We start from the raw sequence: 18,258 nt of genomic DNA on the forward strand, positions 1-18,258 counted from the left end.
TAGCGAGCGTGCTGCCGGCACTGAGCACTTCTCGAGGCTGCCGTCTGTCCCCGGGCTCTGGGATCACGCTGGCGCCCTGATGTTCTATCTCAAAGCGTTCAGCACAGCCCATCAGACCTCCACATCCACAGCCCCACAGCGCCCTGATCTGCTGCCAGGAAGCTGGAGCAGCACTGGGTGCCAAAAGCGAGTCTGACCCCTGTCGTGGTTGTGTTCCGGTATGCTGTTTCCATTTGGCCTTGCCTGTGTTAGGGTGCTCGCTCTTACTTGTCTCTTCAGCTGTAACAGTAGTGTTACTCTCTTTTACAACCCTGCTGCTATTTTTTTCTCTTAATTGCAAGATGTTCCCTAGTCAAAACAATTACGGAAAAGGCATTAGAGCACAGAGGGCTAAATAACAAAGGAAACCAAAGAAAGCAATGTGGAATAAAATCTGGCAGTATTGCAAAATTAAAACAGAGTGAACCAGAATTAGAGATGAGTGAATTATTTACAATGAGTAATTTGCCTTCCTGTCTGCTCGCAAATGAGGATAAGCTTGTTGTTTCCTCCAACTCATTCAAGAAACCTGAACAAAACATGTTTCTCCACGACCCCCTTATACACAACATATAGGCTGATGGCAATTCTCTCCATAGGTCACCTAGGATTACATCTCCTTACTAGGCAATGTGGAAGCATTTTGATGGTGACAAGTGGGACAACTACGTTTCAAGCCTGGTTTCTACCAGGTAACGTCCACATTCAAATGCTGTGGCCCTGAAACGGCGCGAGAGCTCAGTGTGCACCGTACAGGTGTAGTGGGCAGAGCAAGCCGCTCACCAGAGCGTGGTCAATAATACAAATAACATTTTGCTCCGAGACAGAATGAGCACTTTGAAAGATCAATGCAGTTCTGGAAGGGGCTTAAATCCCTAATTCAAGGCCAAATTGTAACAGGGGTCAGAAAGCTAGTACTGACAAAAATATTTTGAAGATGCTTACATAACTTACAAATGCAAGAGGACTTGAGCGAGCTCCAAATTTTGGAAAAAGAAAGTAGGGCACTGCCACAGACAGATGGAACCAACCGACAGAATTAAACCTTTCCTCCTAAGCCAGCTGGGATTAAACCAGAGACCTACCAGCTCCCAGTTCTCGACTAAAAGCATCGCTTCTTTATGTTAGTTTTAATTTTTTTTTGCCGGGAAGAGAGGCAGCTCTGCTAAGTTCAGGCGCTTTGTCGGATATTAAAAACAACGTTGTGCTTACTGGGACTACTGTCATGCCAGTAATTTTCAAGGAACGTATTTATAAATCAATAAACTGCTTAACACAACACATCAAATTAAGAAGAAATATATTTAGGAACAGATTTGCACTGCTTTGGTTATGTTTATAAATTATTTTGTCAGTCTAACTGCCTAATTGCAAAAGGATAAGGATCTCTTAAGGGAGCAAAAGTAAATATTAGAACAACTGAATGACGTGCAGCATCTTAACGTGTCTCTTGGCAGGAGCAGAGGCATTTGTGCCAACCTGCTTAGGGGTTTTGAGGAACTTCTGACAACACAAAGACCCTCATGAAGTGAAGGGGATTTTGGGCGGATCTGAACCCTTTTGTGTCTGTGTGAAGCCGAGAACAGAGCCCGAGCTGACAACTGCGTGCCCCTGGAAGAGCGTGAGACAGCCAGATCGCCATGGGGCAGACTGAAGGGTGGCCACAGCACCCAAAAAACTCTTCATTGTCTCAGCAGTTTTCTAAGGTATCTTTTTTTCTGCTCCTCCTTTCCAGCCCAAGCAGTAACCGGCTGAGTGAACTTGGAGGTTTTTTACAACGACAAGAAATGGGAGAGCCCTGCTCAAGGCTGGAGTTTTACTGACCGTGTAAATATTAGATTTTGAAGAAAACCATCATTCAGTTGCTCAAAGGAAATATTTCAAGTCAAAAATATTTTTTTCCAGATCGAAACACAAAGCAGACAGCTTTCCCAGTTCAATGGGCATTAAACACCCTCTCTCTTTTCCCTTGGGATGGAGCCTGTGACGGCCAAGTGCATGGCCGTGGTACTTCAGTGCCCATGGGGGAAAATTACTGTTTGGCATCACCCTAAAGCAAAGATAAACTTTTAACCTCTCATTAGTATTAGAAGCCTCATAATCAAAAAATGCTGCTGTAGACATCTCAAGCAAAACCCCCAAATCTCCTCTGACTGAAACCATTGCTCTGTGTATGTCATACACCAAAGGGAGAGTTTTCAACCAGACAAGCTGCATTAACGTTAGGTACAACTGCACGGAGCATTGGAAATAGGTGTCTTCAGTCCCCTACCACACTGTGCAAAAGTTTAAAAAAAAAAACAAACCACATTCAAATTAATTTTTTGTGATTTAGGAAAATCACTGAATTCTTTTTTTTAATATCCTGAAACTAATTTTTTACTTATAATCTGGAATTGAAGTATATTCTTTGTTGTATATTTGTTGGTTTTTTTCCTAATATTTAGTGCCTTCTTGATACCATGACTCTTAACTACATGTAATCCATAGACACAAAACTAAAATATAAAAACATAAAACGCAATATAAAGATACTGTGCACTTTTAGTAAATATGGACTCTGTCAAAACAGCCTCCTGCCAGCAGACAGGAAAAGATGCCAAAGTTGCACATGAGGAAGTATAAAGAATTACCGCAATAACACTGGAACCCGTGATGGCTGGGAGTGCAGAGGGCAACACCAGAAGCTGTCAAGCTGCTGGTTCAGCATCACCCAGAAGCCTCTGGCTGCCCCACGGTATAGCCCACCACTGCCTAGAGGCACGCTAGATGACAATTTTAATGATTTTTTTTTCCTGATACCAAACTTCTAGGTAGAGCAGTTGCAATCATTTCCCAGGGTCAGCAGGCTGAATGTTTTTGCTACTGTTTATATCCCTTTGTGATCAGTGAAGTTTGACTCAAGTTTTCCACGCTGCTCACGTTAGAAGGGATATTGGTACTTTAACATGGTATGTTTGTTTATTTCCAAAGACACGCAGAAATCACGTTGTCCTGAGCGTGGCAAATAAAATCCCAGCATTCAGGCCAGCATCTCCTTCCTCTTAGCTTTGGGTTGGAGGTGCCAGGGAGAGGGGCAGAGCAGCACGCGCAGATAGCTCCCCTGCCCATTCCTCCTGACCTTGTCTTTCTCCTTCCCTAGTCTTTTTATTGTTTCTCTCTGAGATACCCAGGAACATATAGCTCTACTAATCAGTGTCATAGCTCATTAATTTGCTTTATTGGTCTCTGGGTAAACCTCTTGTGCTACACTGTTCAGAAGCTACCGAGTCTTTATCATTAAGAAATAACTGCCCAGAGCTCCTACTCTGTGTTGCCTGGGTGCATTAAGTGGCTTAATAGTATCTCTAAATTTATCTTAAATGGAAAGGTGGCCAGAACATTCATCACCTCGAACAAGGTTTAATCAAATCCCATAACATAATGAATCTGTCCGGTTTTGACACCATAACCTTTGAGACTTTATATGTACTCGGCAGCGAGGTGTCGGATGTGGACGATACCCTTAAAGTGCAACAAAAAATTATCGTACTGTTCAAGATAAATAGCTGTCTGCACTTGTGTCATGCACTTTGAAGTGCACGGTTATAATGCTTTCTTGATTACGACACATCTTCCAGCAGGATTAGTTCAAGGGATATTTTCTAAGAGAATGACCCAAAACCAGTTTTGGTCTCAGAAACATGTATAATTAAAAGCGAGAATCAGAAGGTATCGATCTACAAGTTTCAGCAAATTTTCTCCTTTTAAAGGTTAAGCTTAATGCTTGTTACTATCCTTCCCTATGCGTAATAGATTTAAAGGTTAAAGAGCTCTTTCTCTGTGGTCTTCTCCATAAGTAATATATTTAAAGGTTATGTACGTGGTTTCTAGAGGACACATCTCTAAATAGTGGTGACAGTCATTTTGATTTTACTTTTTGGTTCTTTTAAACTACTTATTTGATATCAATTCCTTTATGAGGAATCCAATCTCAATTTCCGCTTCACAGCTCATCTTTTCCTACACCTACAACATTTATGTATTATCTGAGAGCTTCAGTCTCCACTGTGCTTTACAAACATTAGTTAATTAAACAAACTACTATGTTTTTCACACTTTGCAAATACCATGTTAAAATCCAGCGTAACTACCCTGCTGTTCCTCCATTCTTGCCAGGAAATGCCGGACAGAAGTATCGACAGGGCAGCCTCGTGCACAGGGTTTGCCCCAGTAAACACTTAAACTTATTACTTGGCTGTCATTGCTGTTGAGCTCTCATGGCTTTTTCATACTTACTGACTCACCATCCCTGCTGGAAGGCATTTTTGGGGGAAGACGCCGTTTGCTGGACAGTAAAACCTACCAGCTACATTAGTTCAGTTTTTCCCAATATAAACTGTACCGCCAGAAGAACTGTTTCATTACATTTAAGTGTCTCATCACTTAGTAATTTTGTTAGTATTTCACACTTTGAAAAAGTGTTTCAAGTCTCAGTCTTTCTGTCTGTAAAATGGGATAACTGCTCCTACCAGCAGGCTGGGCAGCTGCTGTGCTTCAGGTCTGGAACAGGCTCTGCTCCTAGCAAGTTCGTAGCTGTGAAAGGCACTCACCATTTGACATGACCGGAGCCAAAGGATGGATCGGTGCTTTGTGAACCTCACCTGTGTGGTCTGGGGGGGAGGCACGGAAAGGTTCCCCATCAGCCCCGTCGGTGGGATGGGAGACCACCCCGCTATCCCGGGCCAGCACACTGCATGCCCAGCTGCTTTCTTAGGCAGTTTTAAACCTCGTTGGCAAGATAAGGGATAATTATAGAATAGAAATAGGAACAGAAGATAGTGTTTTCAGTGGGAAGGGACCTACAACGATCACCTAGTCCAACTACCTGACCACTTCAGGGCTGGCCAAAAATTAAAGCATGTTATTTAAGGACGTTGTCCAAATGCATCTTAAACACGGATCGGCTTGGGGCATCGACCACCTCTCTAGGAAGCCTGTTCCAGGGTTTGACCACCCTCTCAGTAAAGAAATGCTTCCTAATGCCAAATCTGAGCATCATAAATAATGCCTATTCGGAGGGAAAATACCTTCCAAGCCAATCAAATGTTTCACATATGATAAAAGACACTAAACAGGATACATTGCACCTACTTCAAGCAGTCTGTCCAGCCTCAAAAGAAACATTCGCTCTTGATGTTGCCTTATCATAAAGGGCCCAATCCATCCTCATCCTCCCGTGAGCCAGTGGTACTACACCAGGATGATGCACAGTTCAGCACAATTCCTCTGAAGGTTTAGGATGCATTTATAGCACATTTTAATGTACATTTAGTAGCAGAGCAATTTTAAGCAGCTGAGCTAAATGCAGTCTGACAGAATGGTTCATCTCTTTGGCTGTGCTGGAGTGTATCGCTTGCCGTCAGTGCAAAGCAACCTCTAGACCCAGATGCCAAGCAATGAAAAAGAATATTTTTTGCAGCAGCAACATCTGGCTCCCGCATGCCTCACGTCTGCCATGGAGCATCCCAAGGCTCGTCTCCTCATGTCTGCATCCTTCTCAACAGCAGAAATCAATGTGGGGACCAAAATCAGAGGGGGAGGCAGAGAAACTTAGTACCATTTTACTTTGACAGCTTAAAAATGGTGAAAGCTTTGTTCCATAGACTGTCAAAGAGCTGATAGTTTGGTGATGACTTTAATTCAGAGACCGCTAGACGTTTTCCAGCTGAGTGGCAGACCTATGTGTAGATGATGTAAAACTCCTGACAAGAGGCTTGTTTCCTTTAGGTCCCATCAGCAGATCCTCTCTGGCCACAAACTAGCAAAAACGGGTTAATGTAAAATGTCCCATAGGTGGGTGCCTATGAGAGCAGGCAGCCAGATGCCTAACTTCCAGTGCCTAAATCAATTGGATAAAATAATTTAGAAAAAGGACAGAGAAACAACACAAAAATATCAACGCGATTTTAAAAAGTATAGCTGACTCTGAAGAACTGATCTACCCTACAATGCTCTGCAGCTTTCATCACCTTAGGCACTGTTCTTCATTACAAAACATTAAGATGTTTGACCGTAATTAAAAACGGAGTTAGCTGTCGTGCCGCTGACCACAATCTGCCCTTGTCTGGGCCGATCCCAAAGTCAAGCTCAGCCTTAGGCCAGCCAGCCATGATTAAGCCCCTAGCTGCCGGGCTCGGGCTTGATTAGCTGCTCTACCCCCCCACCAAAATCACAGCCTCACGCTTAACTCATTCAACTCTCCAAAACTTTGGTCTGACGACAGAAACACCTTGCAGCCTCGAGCGGGTCAAAGTTGCCATGAACATGGAGCATTTGCAGAAGGCACCTATCTGTGTGTTTAAGTAGTGTGAAATTAAGTGATTTGTTAGGGATGGAGGTCCTGATACCCACTGGCCTACCTCTTTTGACAGTAAAACACGCTCTCCATAGCTGCAGAGATTTTCCTAGGAATAATTGACCACATGAGGCAAAAAGAAGGGGAGAGTTTTGCTCAGCGAATGTTAAACGGTACAATTACTCACTCTGCAGAAGTCCATGACCCACAGCTATTGCTAGCTTAAGCCACCTTCTCCTTTTTTAAATTCTATACCATCCCCCCTATTTTGTTAATGTGACCTAATGATTAAGCTAACTTTTCCTGCAGTTTATTTATAGGTATTTTTAAAAATCTCATAAACAGCACAAATTTTTATTTGCGGTATGATTCTGCAAACATTATGTGGCATAATGACCGCGAAGTTTTGTTTTTTTTTTTTATCTATAGATACAAACACACAGACACAAAAGAAATGACAAAACTCCCAAATTCATTACGTGTCTTTTAACTTTCCCCGGGAGAACGTTACCGGTTATGTTCTCAGACCTCTAACTACCCTATGAAAAATCTTACTCCAGAAGCCATCCCTATTCGTCCAAGGGGAACTACATCCCGGGATTAAATCACTACTAAATATGACCAAAGGAATTCTGCTTCTACAGTTAGTTCCAATTATTTCTTCACTTTTCCCTGTATTTGAAAATGGGAAGAAGAAATAAAGTTACATACAGTTTTAATTAGATAAATCTGATAGCTATTTATGCACTTCAGATTTGCTAATTAGTACTGTGTATCTAAGAAGTTACAGAAAGTAAAAACACACCAATATTTCAAGCAAGGAAGTAATGAAGTAAACAAATACATAAAGAGCCACAAACAGTTGCCTTCATGCTGGTGCTTGAAAAGGGTGGAAGAAACAAGCTCAAAGGAAGAATAAAGTCTCCTCAAATAAAAGACAAACCGAGCAAACTCTCAGCTTTTGACTCGCAGCTCCTCGTATGCCAGCTCTAAAGAGTTTAGATGTGCCAGATACCTCCCAAAGTAAGACTATCTTTTTTATTTTTTTCCCGCAGCTACTGCAAAGTGCAGATCTCCTTGTTCTCTTAACTTTAACAGATGAAAGTTTAAAAAAACAGTGTTATCTTTTAAAAGATAAAACTTTCAATAACCACTTTAGGTTGGAACTGCAGGTCTTACACTGGTTTTGCTTTCTAAAAGCCTGCTATAAAAATGTTTCACCTTTCTGACCTCCTCTGCTGATCAAAATTTGGTAATTGCCATATTGTTTCTGCCAGGAGAAGCTGTTGATGCAGATATTCCTTGCACAAAACCCTATTCACCTATTAAGCATTGTACATGTCCTTTTCCTTAAGCAAAGCAGGGTATTTTCAAACAAAAGAAGTCGGAAATAGAGCGCTCATTTCTTATTAGATCATCTGTCTCTAAGTCAAACTCCGCGCAAGCACCCTACGCGTTTCGCCAGCTTCTGATGTTGACATGCCCGCTTCCTCGTCTCAGCCACTTCTCTGTCGCATTTCACAGCGAAATCTCTTTTAGGCAGGGACGGTATTTCTGTCACAGTCCTCACCATTATCAATTCTGATCTGAGCGAGGTCTCCAGGCCCAGAACGCCATCTATATTAAGCAATAATCATGATAATAGTAATGCATATCAAGCATCTTCCATTTGCTTAGCCATCTCCGTTACATTATTAAATTAATATATCTGCCACTGCCAAAGAAAAATAGCATAAAGAAAGAAATCTTATTAAGCTAGAGATAAAATTTTAAACAATTCTGGGAACTGCCAAGGCCAGCCTTTGGGCTCTTCTGTGCACCACGCAAATCCAGTTAGCAAGCGATGAGGGTTATTCAGTTATTTGTTTTGATTTAATCAGTTTGTGAATTATAAGTGTTTAATGAAATTAATTCTGACCGCTGCCAAGACAGAAGAAAAGCAAGAACATGATAAAAAACGGACTGCAGAAATGCAATATTCTGGGTTACTGCAGCCTTTTACGAGAGCAAGAGACTACATACAGCTCTTTACATTACGAGTTTAGCTGTGCCTCAACCACAAATGCCACAGGAGTTGTACTGCAAAAGAACGGGAAAAGGTATTTTGGGGCATGGTTGTTGAAGCTGATTCTTCTGCTTGAAAAACCTTTTTATTCCCCAAGATTTAGCGAGTCTAGTTAACTTCCGTATTTGTTTTTCCAAATTACCTAGATGTAAATATTTAAATTTGACTAAAGCTTTATCAAAATTTGCTGGCATGCATGGGTATCTGTACTTTCCTATGTCTGTATTACCTGTAAGATACAGCCCAAAAGAGTCCCAAATGGTTCCACATCTCTTTTTCTCTCTGATAAAGGTCCCCGTTTCATACATAGTCCCTTAAAATACCTTTTTACACAGTTACTACGTCACACACGGTGCCAGCTCGAGAGCTTACAAGATTGATACTCCGCGTTGCAAGAGGGATGCTTTGGAAGGTCCCAGGTCTGCCCCTGCGCAGAAGATGTGTTTTGAAGCTGGGGCAAAGGCAGACCGCCTTTGCTGCCCACGGCCACCCTTGCCTCAATCTATGGGCGATGGAGAAGCCCTCGCGTTACCCCGGTGTAGTTCTCCAGCACCGACACTTGGTCACATAGAGGAGGACTGAGACCCGTCTCTTTTGCCTACCACGAAACAGCAGCCCCGCACAATGCAGATCAGCCAGACACTCCGATTAGCCTGTAAATCCATCTTTGTCCAATAAGGCGCTTACATCCGCAAATTAATATCAAGACTTCCAACAATCTAGTGCTCTGTGATTAGGAACATACTGAAAACCTCTAATGACGGTGAATAGGGGCGAGATTACACACAGGCCATCCTCTCTATCTCCACCTGTAAGTACCAATAGCGCAGTAATATATCTTAGGGGTGAAGCATCCGCACACCATCCCATGCAGCATTGTACCCTGCAGCTTGTTTTCTATTTTTGGTCTAAGTACTTTAAATGTAAATGATCACCACAAAAGGTCACAAAACGTGATCAGCTGCTCTGTGACATTTTACCTTGAGAATAAGCAAGAAAAAGTAAACACAAAGGTTTGGAACAAGATGTGCCAAGACGTCAATGCCCTTTGGGCACTACACGTAAGAGGAATCTAAAAGTAACTGGAGCTGGGTGCGCTGAAAAAAAATAAATCAGAATATACGTTTGATGTTGAGCAGTGGAAGAGAAAGATCAAACTGACAGGTTCTCGGTGTTCCCAGAAAATCAGAGATTATATAAATATTCCCTAAAGTGCAGTTTATCCTCGTCAGTGAGCTTGGGGCTCCTATTCCTTGGTAGCTGTGCAAATGGAAATCTCCAAAGATCATGTCCAAGGGGACGTCCTGACAAGACACGATGGGTGGGGTTTTTGTGTCTTTCTTTCACGCTCTGAAGTGCGAGTTTTTCCCTGTCCAAATGGGCCTATCACTGAAATCAGCTAAAGAATAAAAGCTTCTGTAAATGGCAGGAATGAATAAAAAGAAAATAAACAATCTCAAATTTTTTTCAGCATACATTCAGAAATAGCACCCAACAAGTAGTACACATAATTAACGCATATTATGTACAATAGTGTATTCCGAAATAGTATCAGCTACTTCACCAGTGACACGTTAGACTTTTTAAAGAAGGAAAGTACTGGATTTAAGAGAAAGAAATGCACCTTTCGGAGAAGAAATACTTTTTCTGGAATAAGCAAGATGACAACAGACCTACCTGCATAAGGTGCATATAACCTACCAATAACGTATTTCTTTCCCACTCCTCCTTTCCCCCAGGAACAGCTCTGCCTCTCATTATTCCCCGAGATTGTTCCATTTAATCAAAGCGGAGTTATGTTTATCGCAGATGTTAATCTGCAATCAGGGAACAGTTTCTGCTTGTTCACCTAAGTTTAAGTGACACTACTGTTGCTGAAGCCTCTTTGGAAAAATCACTGCTGCTCTCCAAAATATTTTTTTGGGTGTTTCAGTTCTTATTTTAACATGATCTCCTGGGCAAGCAAAGGGAACCTTCTGTGAGGGGCAGATTGGGTCTCTTTGTATATGAAAAAGCTACACAAAGCAGGGATACCTACGGAAATACCCATAACACTGCTGACCATAAGGTGCCGAGCAAGTGGCAGACTTACCCTGGAGTTAACCACTTCCAAGGAGACGTTCTGAGGCATCGCACTGGGCACTGAAAGGGAAGCAAAGCAAAACGACATTAGAAATACTGCCATTAGTATCTAAGTCAGAATAGGTTACATCAAATATTTCTCTTTTTGGAAAGAAAAGAGTGCAGTTTTTACACCTAGTTTATAATCTGATCACAACTGTGCAGCTAATCCAGGTGGCACTTTAGAGGTCCCCTAGGGAGAGAAAAAACAAACGCATCTGTTCACATCTTCCCATTTTTGATAGACCTATTAGTAAGCCCTTTACACAGCCAGTCAGCAGGCTCCCTGCAGAGAGACCAACTACTTGAGTTCAGTTATTTGTTACCAACTCAGTCAGAAATAAACAAGAACATGCGACAATTTCTCTGGCCTTTATTTATTAAAGTGCATTGCAGAACATATATATTATATACAGACAGAGCAGGGTATGCCTCTTTCAGTGGCACCGGTGCAGCCCTTTTTACATGCATGCCTAAGGGGGAAAGAGAAAAGAAACTTTGTCTTTAGGTATTATTTATGAAACTGTATTTTACACTAAGGCTCTGCTTGTCATATATATTATAATCCATACAACTCAACTTTGTTATATCCATTCTGATAAATATACTTTAATCCTTAAATGGGACTAACAGCTACTCAACACGTGGTCTTACAAAGATGCCTCACGAGGCATTAATGAGATGGTCTGGCACCCATAGCTTTAAATAAAACAAATGCTTCTGACTCAAGTGAGTTTTTTCCATCTTAAAAGTTCCTTTAATCTCACGCTCTCTCTCTTGGCTATAGTCATAGGAAAAACCTGTACGGTGCAGATTCATCTATCCCATCCATCCTGCCGGCTCCCTCCCCAGGAAGGACCGGGCTCACAGCGCCGAGACACGGCGTGGATACCAGGGAACGCTCAGCATCTACACAGTTGGACGGGCCACCAGCACCTAACTGTTTACTGACAAATTTCTGCCTGTTTTCCACCGCATCTCTGTGTATTTGTTTTCAATACACTTGTGCAACAATGGTTCAAATGTATATTCCTCCAGCTGATGGCAAATATTAATTCAACCGCTGAGGAGCCAAGAGCTTTAAAAATAAGTTCATAGTTGGTGGTGCATCAACTGCCTGATGTGAACTTAAAGCTTTATTTTCCCTTCAGAGAAATAATGCCTGCCTGCTAACCCAGGCTACTGAACAGCTGAAAAGCAGAGCTGTAGTTTATGCTTAGAGGAAAGTGGCCCTGAATTTGGGAAGAGCGAGCTGAAAAAGTATCATGGTGAATACCCAATTTAAGAATAGTTTGCAACACGATGTATTAGGGAAAATGAGAGAAAATTATTTTTCAGTGACTTCAGCATGAATATATCAAGTGAAAGCAAAGTTGTTTAAACCATTTTTGTATGATATTAACAAGAACACTAAGGGAAAATCATTCTCATTGCAGTTGCCTGCACATTTGAATTAGTTCTGCAAAGATCTACAAGAATGATCTGAGACCTGAAACATCTAAGAGACCAAATAAATTCATTTTGTTTAAGCAAGTGTAGCATCAAGAAGTGCTTGGATTATTATCTGTTGTTGTCGGAAGGAGGAAGGACTTCTGGCTGTAGAGAATTTTAATATGGAAAGAGCCACGAGCTGGAATCCATCCACACCAGAAATCAGGCATACCTTTCTTTTCACCTGCTTCAGCCTTCACTGAAAATTGCTGTCTAGGAGTGCGGGACATACCTTGCCAAGCAAAACGTACAGGTAAGTATTTTTGTAAATCACTTATTCTTGCCAAAACTTTCACCAGAATGAACTGGTGAAATTCTATGTACTGTATAGAGGTGGACATAATGGGGGCTGTTGTCTATATTGTCTCTATGCATTGTCTCTACGTATTGTTTCTACATATAGTCTACATTGTCCATACAAGCTGCCAGCTGTGGCAGATGGAGACGACCAGTGCAGACAGGCTCAACATCAGCACTCTGGAAGAGGCAGGCTGCATCTCTAGTGAGGAGTCACCCGTGACCTTAACACCGATGACTCTCTCAATAACGTAATAGGCACCAAGATGATGAGAAACACCCCTGTGCAGTCGTTAAAGGAAAGGATGGCAGCAAGTATCGTAAATGATACTTTCCCCAGATTATTTTAAGCAGCGCTGGTCAGACAGCTCCTCCGCTGGACTCTGTCTAGTCACGTCTACGTTCAATAAACAAATCCCCAAAGTGCAGCACTTTGTAGCGTCCTAGCACATGCTGCTATTTAAGGATTTAAGCCAGTCAAAGCTAAGTCATTTGTCAGTGCTAATAAGAAAACAATATTTGAAATACAGGCTACAAAAGAGCAAAAGTAACAATGGCTAAACAAGGACTCGCTGGCAGTGAAGTCCCACGTTAATATTGTTGTCCTTCATGAAGGCTCTGTAGATTATAAAAAGGGGGGGGGAAGGAAAAATAAAAAAGGTGCATTTGACTCACAGGAATCTGAAAACTCAGACTGTTCGGAGGCAGAGGTACAGCAAAGCGAGCGACAAGGAATACAGAAACCTCTCCTCAGTTTGGGGATCCCAAGTTACAGAGATTTGCTGTTGGAAAAGACCCAGGGTAAGCAATAGCCCAAGTCAGCTGGGAGCTCCTGAAAACAGCAGCTGAGTCTCTGGACCGTTTTGATTATCCTGCCATGGTTTGATTTGAAGATATACTCTCACGGAATATACAAAACTAACGTGGCATCAGGTTTTTCAGCCGCCCAGACCTGCCTCTCCATCAGAGCGGGTGGTCCAGGCTGGGGGACACGGGCACCCTTGGCTGCGGGATCTGAGCCCCCCCTCTCAGCTCTGCCCCGACCTGCCGGGGCTCCGCACGCAAAGCGCTTCCCTGTTCGGTCTCTTTTTTTTTTTCCCTCTCTCTCTCCAGAGTAGCAGCTTTAGAAACTAGTTGGTTTCCCTAGTGCAGGGTCTATTCTTTATTTGTTTCCATACTGCCCGTGACAATGCAAAGTTAATCTAAGGCATCGCTGCTGCAACAGTACTGGCAGCAGCGAACAGGACACGAAACATTTCATCTCCCTTAATACAGAAGAGATGTGACTGCTCACACTCCCCTCAATTTGAAAAAAATCAGACAGAAAACGGTCTCTGGGGTGTACTTGGTATTACAAAAAAAAAAAAGTCAGATATTTTTGGACATTTCTGAATGAGCCGGATCTGGCAAACGCTGATATCTCCCAGAAAAGCCAGTTCTCAATGGAGAATATTTGCCCTTGTTTGTGAGCAAGGCAGAACTGCGCAAAGCCTCAGTTTCTCAAACGTGACTCCTCTTCTCTCTCCCGGGCAGCGAGGGCTCATCACGACGTTCAGCCATTGCCACCTTAAACCTTTCCTTCTCATTACTGACTTTCAAGTTTTATTGCTGCTACATATTATACCCCTACCAGACAAACTACTTTTCATTTTTCTTTTTTTTTTTTTACTATTTGTTTGTCTATTATTTTTATTATTTCTCTTTGGTGAATGCTTGTCATATGCCCCAATATTGTTGCATGCATGAACATAATTGATGCAGTCCATATCTTTCCTTCTACATCTTCATTCAAAACAAGAAATAAATCCAGACCTGACCCAGCATCGAACTCAATCGCTTCCACAGCAATGCTCTGTCTCTTTATTCCTCACCAGCTGTTCAGTGGAGGAGACATTTTGCATTACCAAATCAGAGACCCCAATTTAGTATCTCGGGTTGCATAACAATCAGGGAGCTCCCCTGGCAAACCCAGCGCCTGGGAGATTACAATTACTTCCTCCACTTCTATATCTTGATCAAATAAAGAAATTGGAGGCACCTGGTTAAATTTGTTTTTTATTATTCACTGCTTAATTATACCATTAGAAATTAGAGCAGAACTCATTTTACCTAGCGTTAGCTCTGCAATAAGCAACCACAGAGACAGACACATCCAGGGACAACTCGTCCCCTTTGTCTCGTCATGGGGTGACTCAGCGGTGGAAGAACCTTGAATATACCACAGGAGCCTTGCTGCCCGCCTTGGACCTGCTGTCTACAGGTAGGTGAGATGAGCCTCACTGATGGAGACTTATTGATGGGAAAAAGGTTCATATGGCAAGGCACTCAGGTTTGTTGTTGGGTTTTTTTTCTCTTTTCTATCTGGTGAAATTAAAAAAAAAAATTACATACATTTTCAGTTGCCCATCAGAGGAATCCATGTCCTTTGTGGTTTCGCTGTTTGTTTGTTGTTCTTTAGTTGTACAGCAGAACGGTCCAGAAGGAAGGAGACAGCTGAGCAAGCCCCCCGAGTATTTCCCTGCTGCACAGAGAGCAGCCGGGTTCCCCAGGCTGCTGCTCTGGGAGAGGCACTAACCAGGGACAGCGAGGCAGGAGGCAAGAGGGCCAGATCCAGGTCCCCGACCCAATAAAGACAGAAACATGTACGCCAGGTAACCAAGCCTTGCTGGCGCCAGCACGAACTCCAGCCACCAAACCTTCCCATGGATGCTTCGTTACTGCCCGCGCCTTTCCCCGGCAGGTTTCAGGGCTGACACTCACACCAAAAAACGTTTTGCATCAGGAAACTCCTGCGGAATTCTTGCAGGGGAAGATGAGAAGGAGGGAGATGGTCCAGTACTTCTTCCAAACAGATAAAGATGGATTGGATAATTTGGGGGAAATTCACTGTATGGAGAGGTTGGGCCACCAGGACGATACAATAAGGGACTTGGTCCCCAGCAGGGTCACAGCCACAGCACCATTCACCTCCGGAAAATCCACGCTTGTGGCTCCGAGCGACAGGCTCTGCTCACGCTCACATAGGTGCCCTCGCAGCCCGTTCCTCCTCGCCCTGCTCTCAGCTCTCCTGCAAACACTAGGATGGCTACCGATGTCTGAAAAACTACATAGGCTGTCTCCTGTGTCAATCTAAACTTCAATCTTCAATTTTTACTTAAAAAAAAAAGGCATTCATATTATAATTATGGATATAAATTATATTTAAATCAAGTACTCAGGAAGCATGAAATAAGACTGTCTGCCAATTGCTGGGATTAAATGCATTTTGATAAATTCATGAGCATGATAGCTCAAAGCATTTCTGAAATGGCAGGCAGCTTGGCCAAATATTATCTGAGCTGTATTTTAAACTGAAAATTAAGCATTAAAGATACAGTATGTTCCTTGATCTGGTAAATGCTGTCTGAGGTCTGCAGCTCCTGCAGCTGGAGATGCCACACTAATTTCCTTCGTTTGGGGTGCGTTTCTCAGGCTATAGATTACATCCCAGAGATTCATGGAGAATTTCTGCCTACAGACCCGCAGGAACTAATAGTACAGGCTTTTTTTTGGTGCAACTATGTACCCTATTGTATGCTATGCAGGAAAGGATTGGCATGGAAAAAATAACCTGCTCAAGCACGCACACTCTCAAGAGGAAGGCAGACTTAAAAATGATCCTGTCATTTTTACAAGAGGAAAGGAAAGACAGACCAATCTTCAGGACTTTCCTCCCATTTTTGACATTTACTTCTGTTTCAAACTAGCTTTCAGAAAAGCAGCACGGGAGTCGCTGCCCTTCCAGAGCATCCCAGCTCCTTGCCTGGGGGCTGCCCTCCGGGTTTGGCTACGGATGAGAAAAACTGCCAGAGACTGCATGGACTGAGATGTGAAGACAATGTAAAGCAAAGACCAAAGGGAGCCGGTCATGACCAGCAAGATGATCCTCGCTATGGAAGAGCATCGGGCAGGAGCCGGGAAAGGTGGCCAGGTCCTGTCCCTCCGACAGCAGTGGTCGCTGACTGATGAAGGTGCTAAATCTCAATTGAAGCTGGAGGATGGGTTGCAATCCAAAAAATGTAGCGGAGCAGCCTGGGGAGCTGCTCTCCTCCGCGGGGAGGGTGGTGGCAGCGGATGCAGGAACGAGGCCTGCCCAAAACCCAGGTGTGTATGCGAGCAACTACAGGCTTTATCCTTCCTTTATCTCTCACCTATAAAACAGGGCGGATAAAACCTCTTTGTCCCTTCTCTAGGTAGGCTGTTAGCTCGCCCCTGCAGGAGTTATTTCTTGCTGTTTTATTGTGCATCCTTCCAGCAGAAGTGACCTTAACCCTAGGAAAGGTCTCCACATGGTACCATAAAAGAGGAAACTGCAGAAAGTATTGGTGCTGCAGAATTGCGCTCTCCATTCCCTCCTTTCCTTCCTGGGACAGCTAGGACCGCCACCGCCTTCGCCCAGGCTCGGCCAAAGGCAGGCTCTCGCTGCTGCCCTTTGCTGCTCTTCTTCGTGCAAGAGACCAAAGTGGTTTCAGGCAGACCCAGAATAAGGAGGATGAAAAGTTATCCTAAAAGGATTTTCTCTTCTTTTACACCTGCTCCAAAAAAACAGAAGAAGGCTGGGAAGACTGCAGCCAACTGACTTCTTTACCCAACAGCCTTTTGCTTAAATGAAGAGAAAAATAAATACCATCTTTTTCCAGATTCCCGGAACAAGGGCACTTAAGCACACTCCTGTTTTCTGGAATAGTCTCAGGCAAACCTTAACGTTAGCAATGATTTTTGTCCGCAGACAGGTGAAGCGTTTGAAACACTTGCAGAGGCTAATTTTCAGACTCATGAATAACAATCTTTCCCTTTCTCACTTACGGTGACATTTTAAACCAAAGTGGAGTACAGGGCCGCAGTTCTACACTTCACAGCGTGAATTAAATCTACATACATTATGCAAAATATTCATTTTCACTTGTTTTCCTTTTGTTTTTATAATTATAAGTGTGAAGTAATTTATTCTGCCAAGATCTAGCCTGTATTACAAGGGAAAACTGAATTTGCTGGGTAGACGTAAGTAGCACTTGAAAAAATATTGCAGAGGTGTCAAACACAAAATTACAGTGCCAACCAAGCTGGGGGTCTCGTGGATGAATCCCACTGAAGATGCAGCCCAGAATAAAGCAGATTAAAACAGCGCTGGGGTTCACCAGCTCCCTCGCTCGGGGTTCCCCACACTCCCGGCGCCCTCCACATCGCTCTTTGAGAGGTCCGCTTTAGAGGCTCTTAACAGCTCTCCTCCAGTGCCCTTCATCGAGGTGCCTGTTTATTCCAGAATTAAACTTAGGGCAGACTGGCTCAGCCTTTTTAAAATGAAAGCACTGCTCCTCCTGACGCCCCGCAGCCTCACCGCCCGGCTGAAGCCCCCCAGTTTCAGACCGTGCTTTCTCCACCGCTGCTCCTCCAGAGGTCAGGGAGAGCTGGGGGGACCTGCAGACCACAGGTAATTCAGGGTGGCAGCAGCTCCACCGAGAGCGGGCGGCTGTGATGCAGGAGCATCGCTTCCGCAGGGGATGTCACCACCCCACGCCTGACCAGGGACACCTGCAGAAGTGCTCTGTGCTGTAGATGTGCTAAATGAATACAAGAGCTTCTCCAGTGCGTGATACCCCCGCCCTGCTGATTTGCTCCAGGATCTATACAGCTCCTCCTAACGCTGCCCAGAAATTGATATTTGTAGTTGACGAGGTGTAGCATTCCAAAGCAACTGGGTTACCAGACAGAAAATTGCCATTCTTAACCTCATACAAATTTTCAGCTGTTTTGGGTGGAATAACAAGGGAGAGTTACCAACTTTGTAACAAAATTAGATAAATATTTGCAAATATAAAGGGGTAAGTCTCAGTCACCCTGGTTCTCCAATCATTTTTTTTCTCTAGCA

The 18,258-nt window shown here is 43.3% G+C and overlaps 1 protein-coding gene across 1 annotated transcript in view; it reads right to left on the bottom strand.

Moving 5' to 3' along the window:
• The window catches only part of DCC (DCC netrin 1 receptor), a 362,206-nt gene that overhangs the window by 130,631 nt on the left and 213,317 nt on the right, over positions 1-18,258 (bottom strand). The window contains exon 11 of the mRNA XM_059833384.1: positions 10,534-10,583. Coding sequence (XP_059689367.1) covers positions 10,534-10,583 — 50 coding nt within the window. The remainder of the gene's footprint in view (positions 1-10,533; positions 10,584-18,258) is intronic.

This window comes from Gavia stellata, chromosome Z (assembly GCF_030936135.1).
Source record: "Gavia stellata isolate bGavSte3 chromosome Z, bGavSte3.hap2, whole genome shotgun sequence".
NCBI classification, from domain to species: domain Eukaryota; kingdom Metazoa; phylum Chordata; class Aves; order Gaviiformes; family Gaviidae; genus Gavia; species Gavia stellata.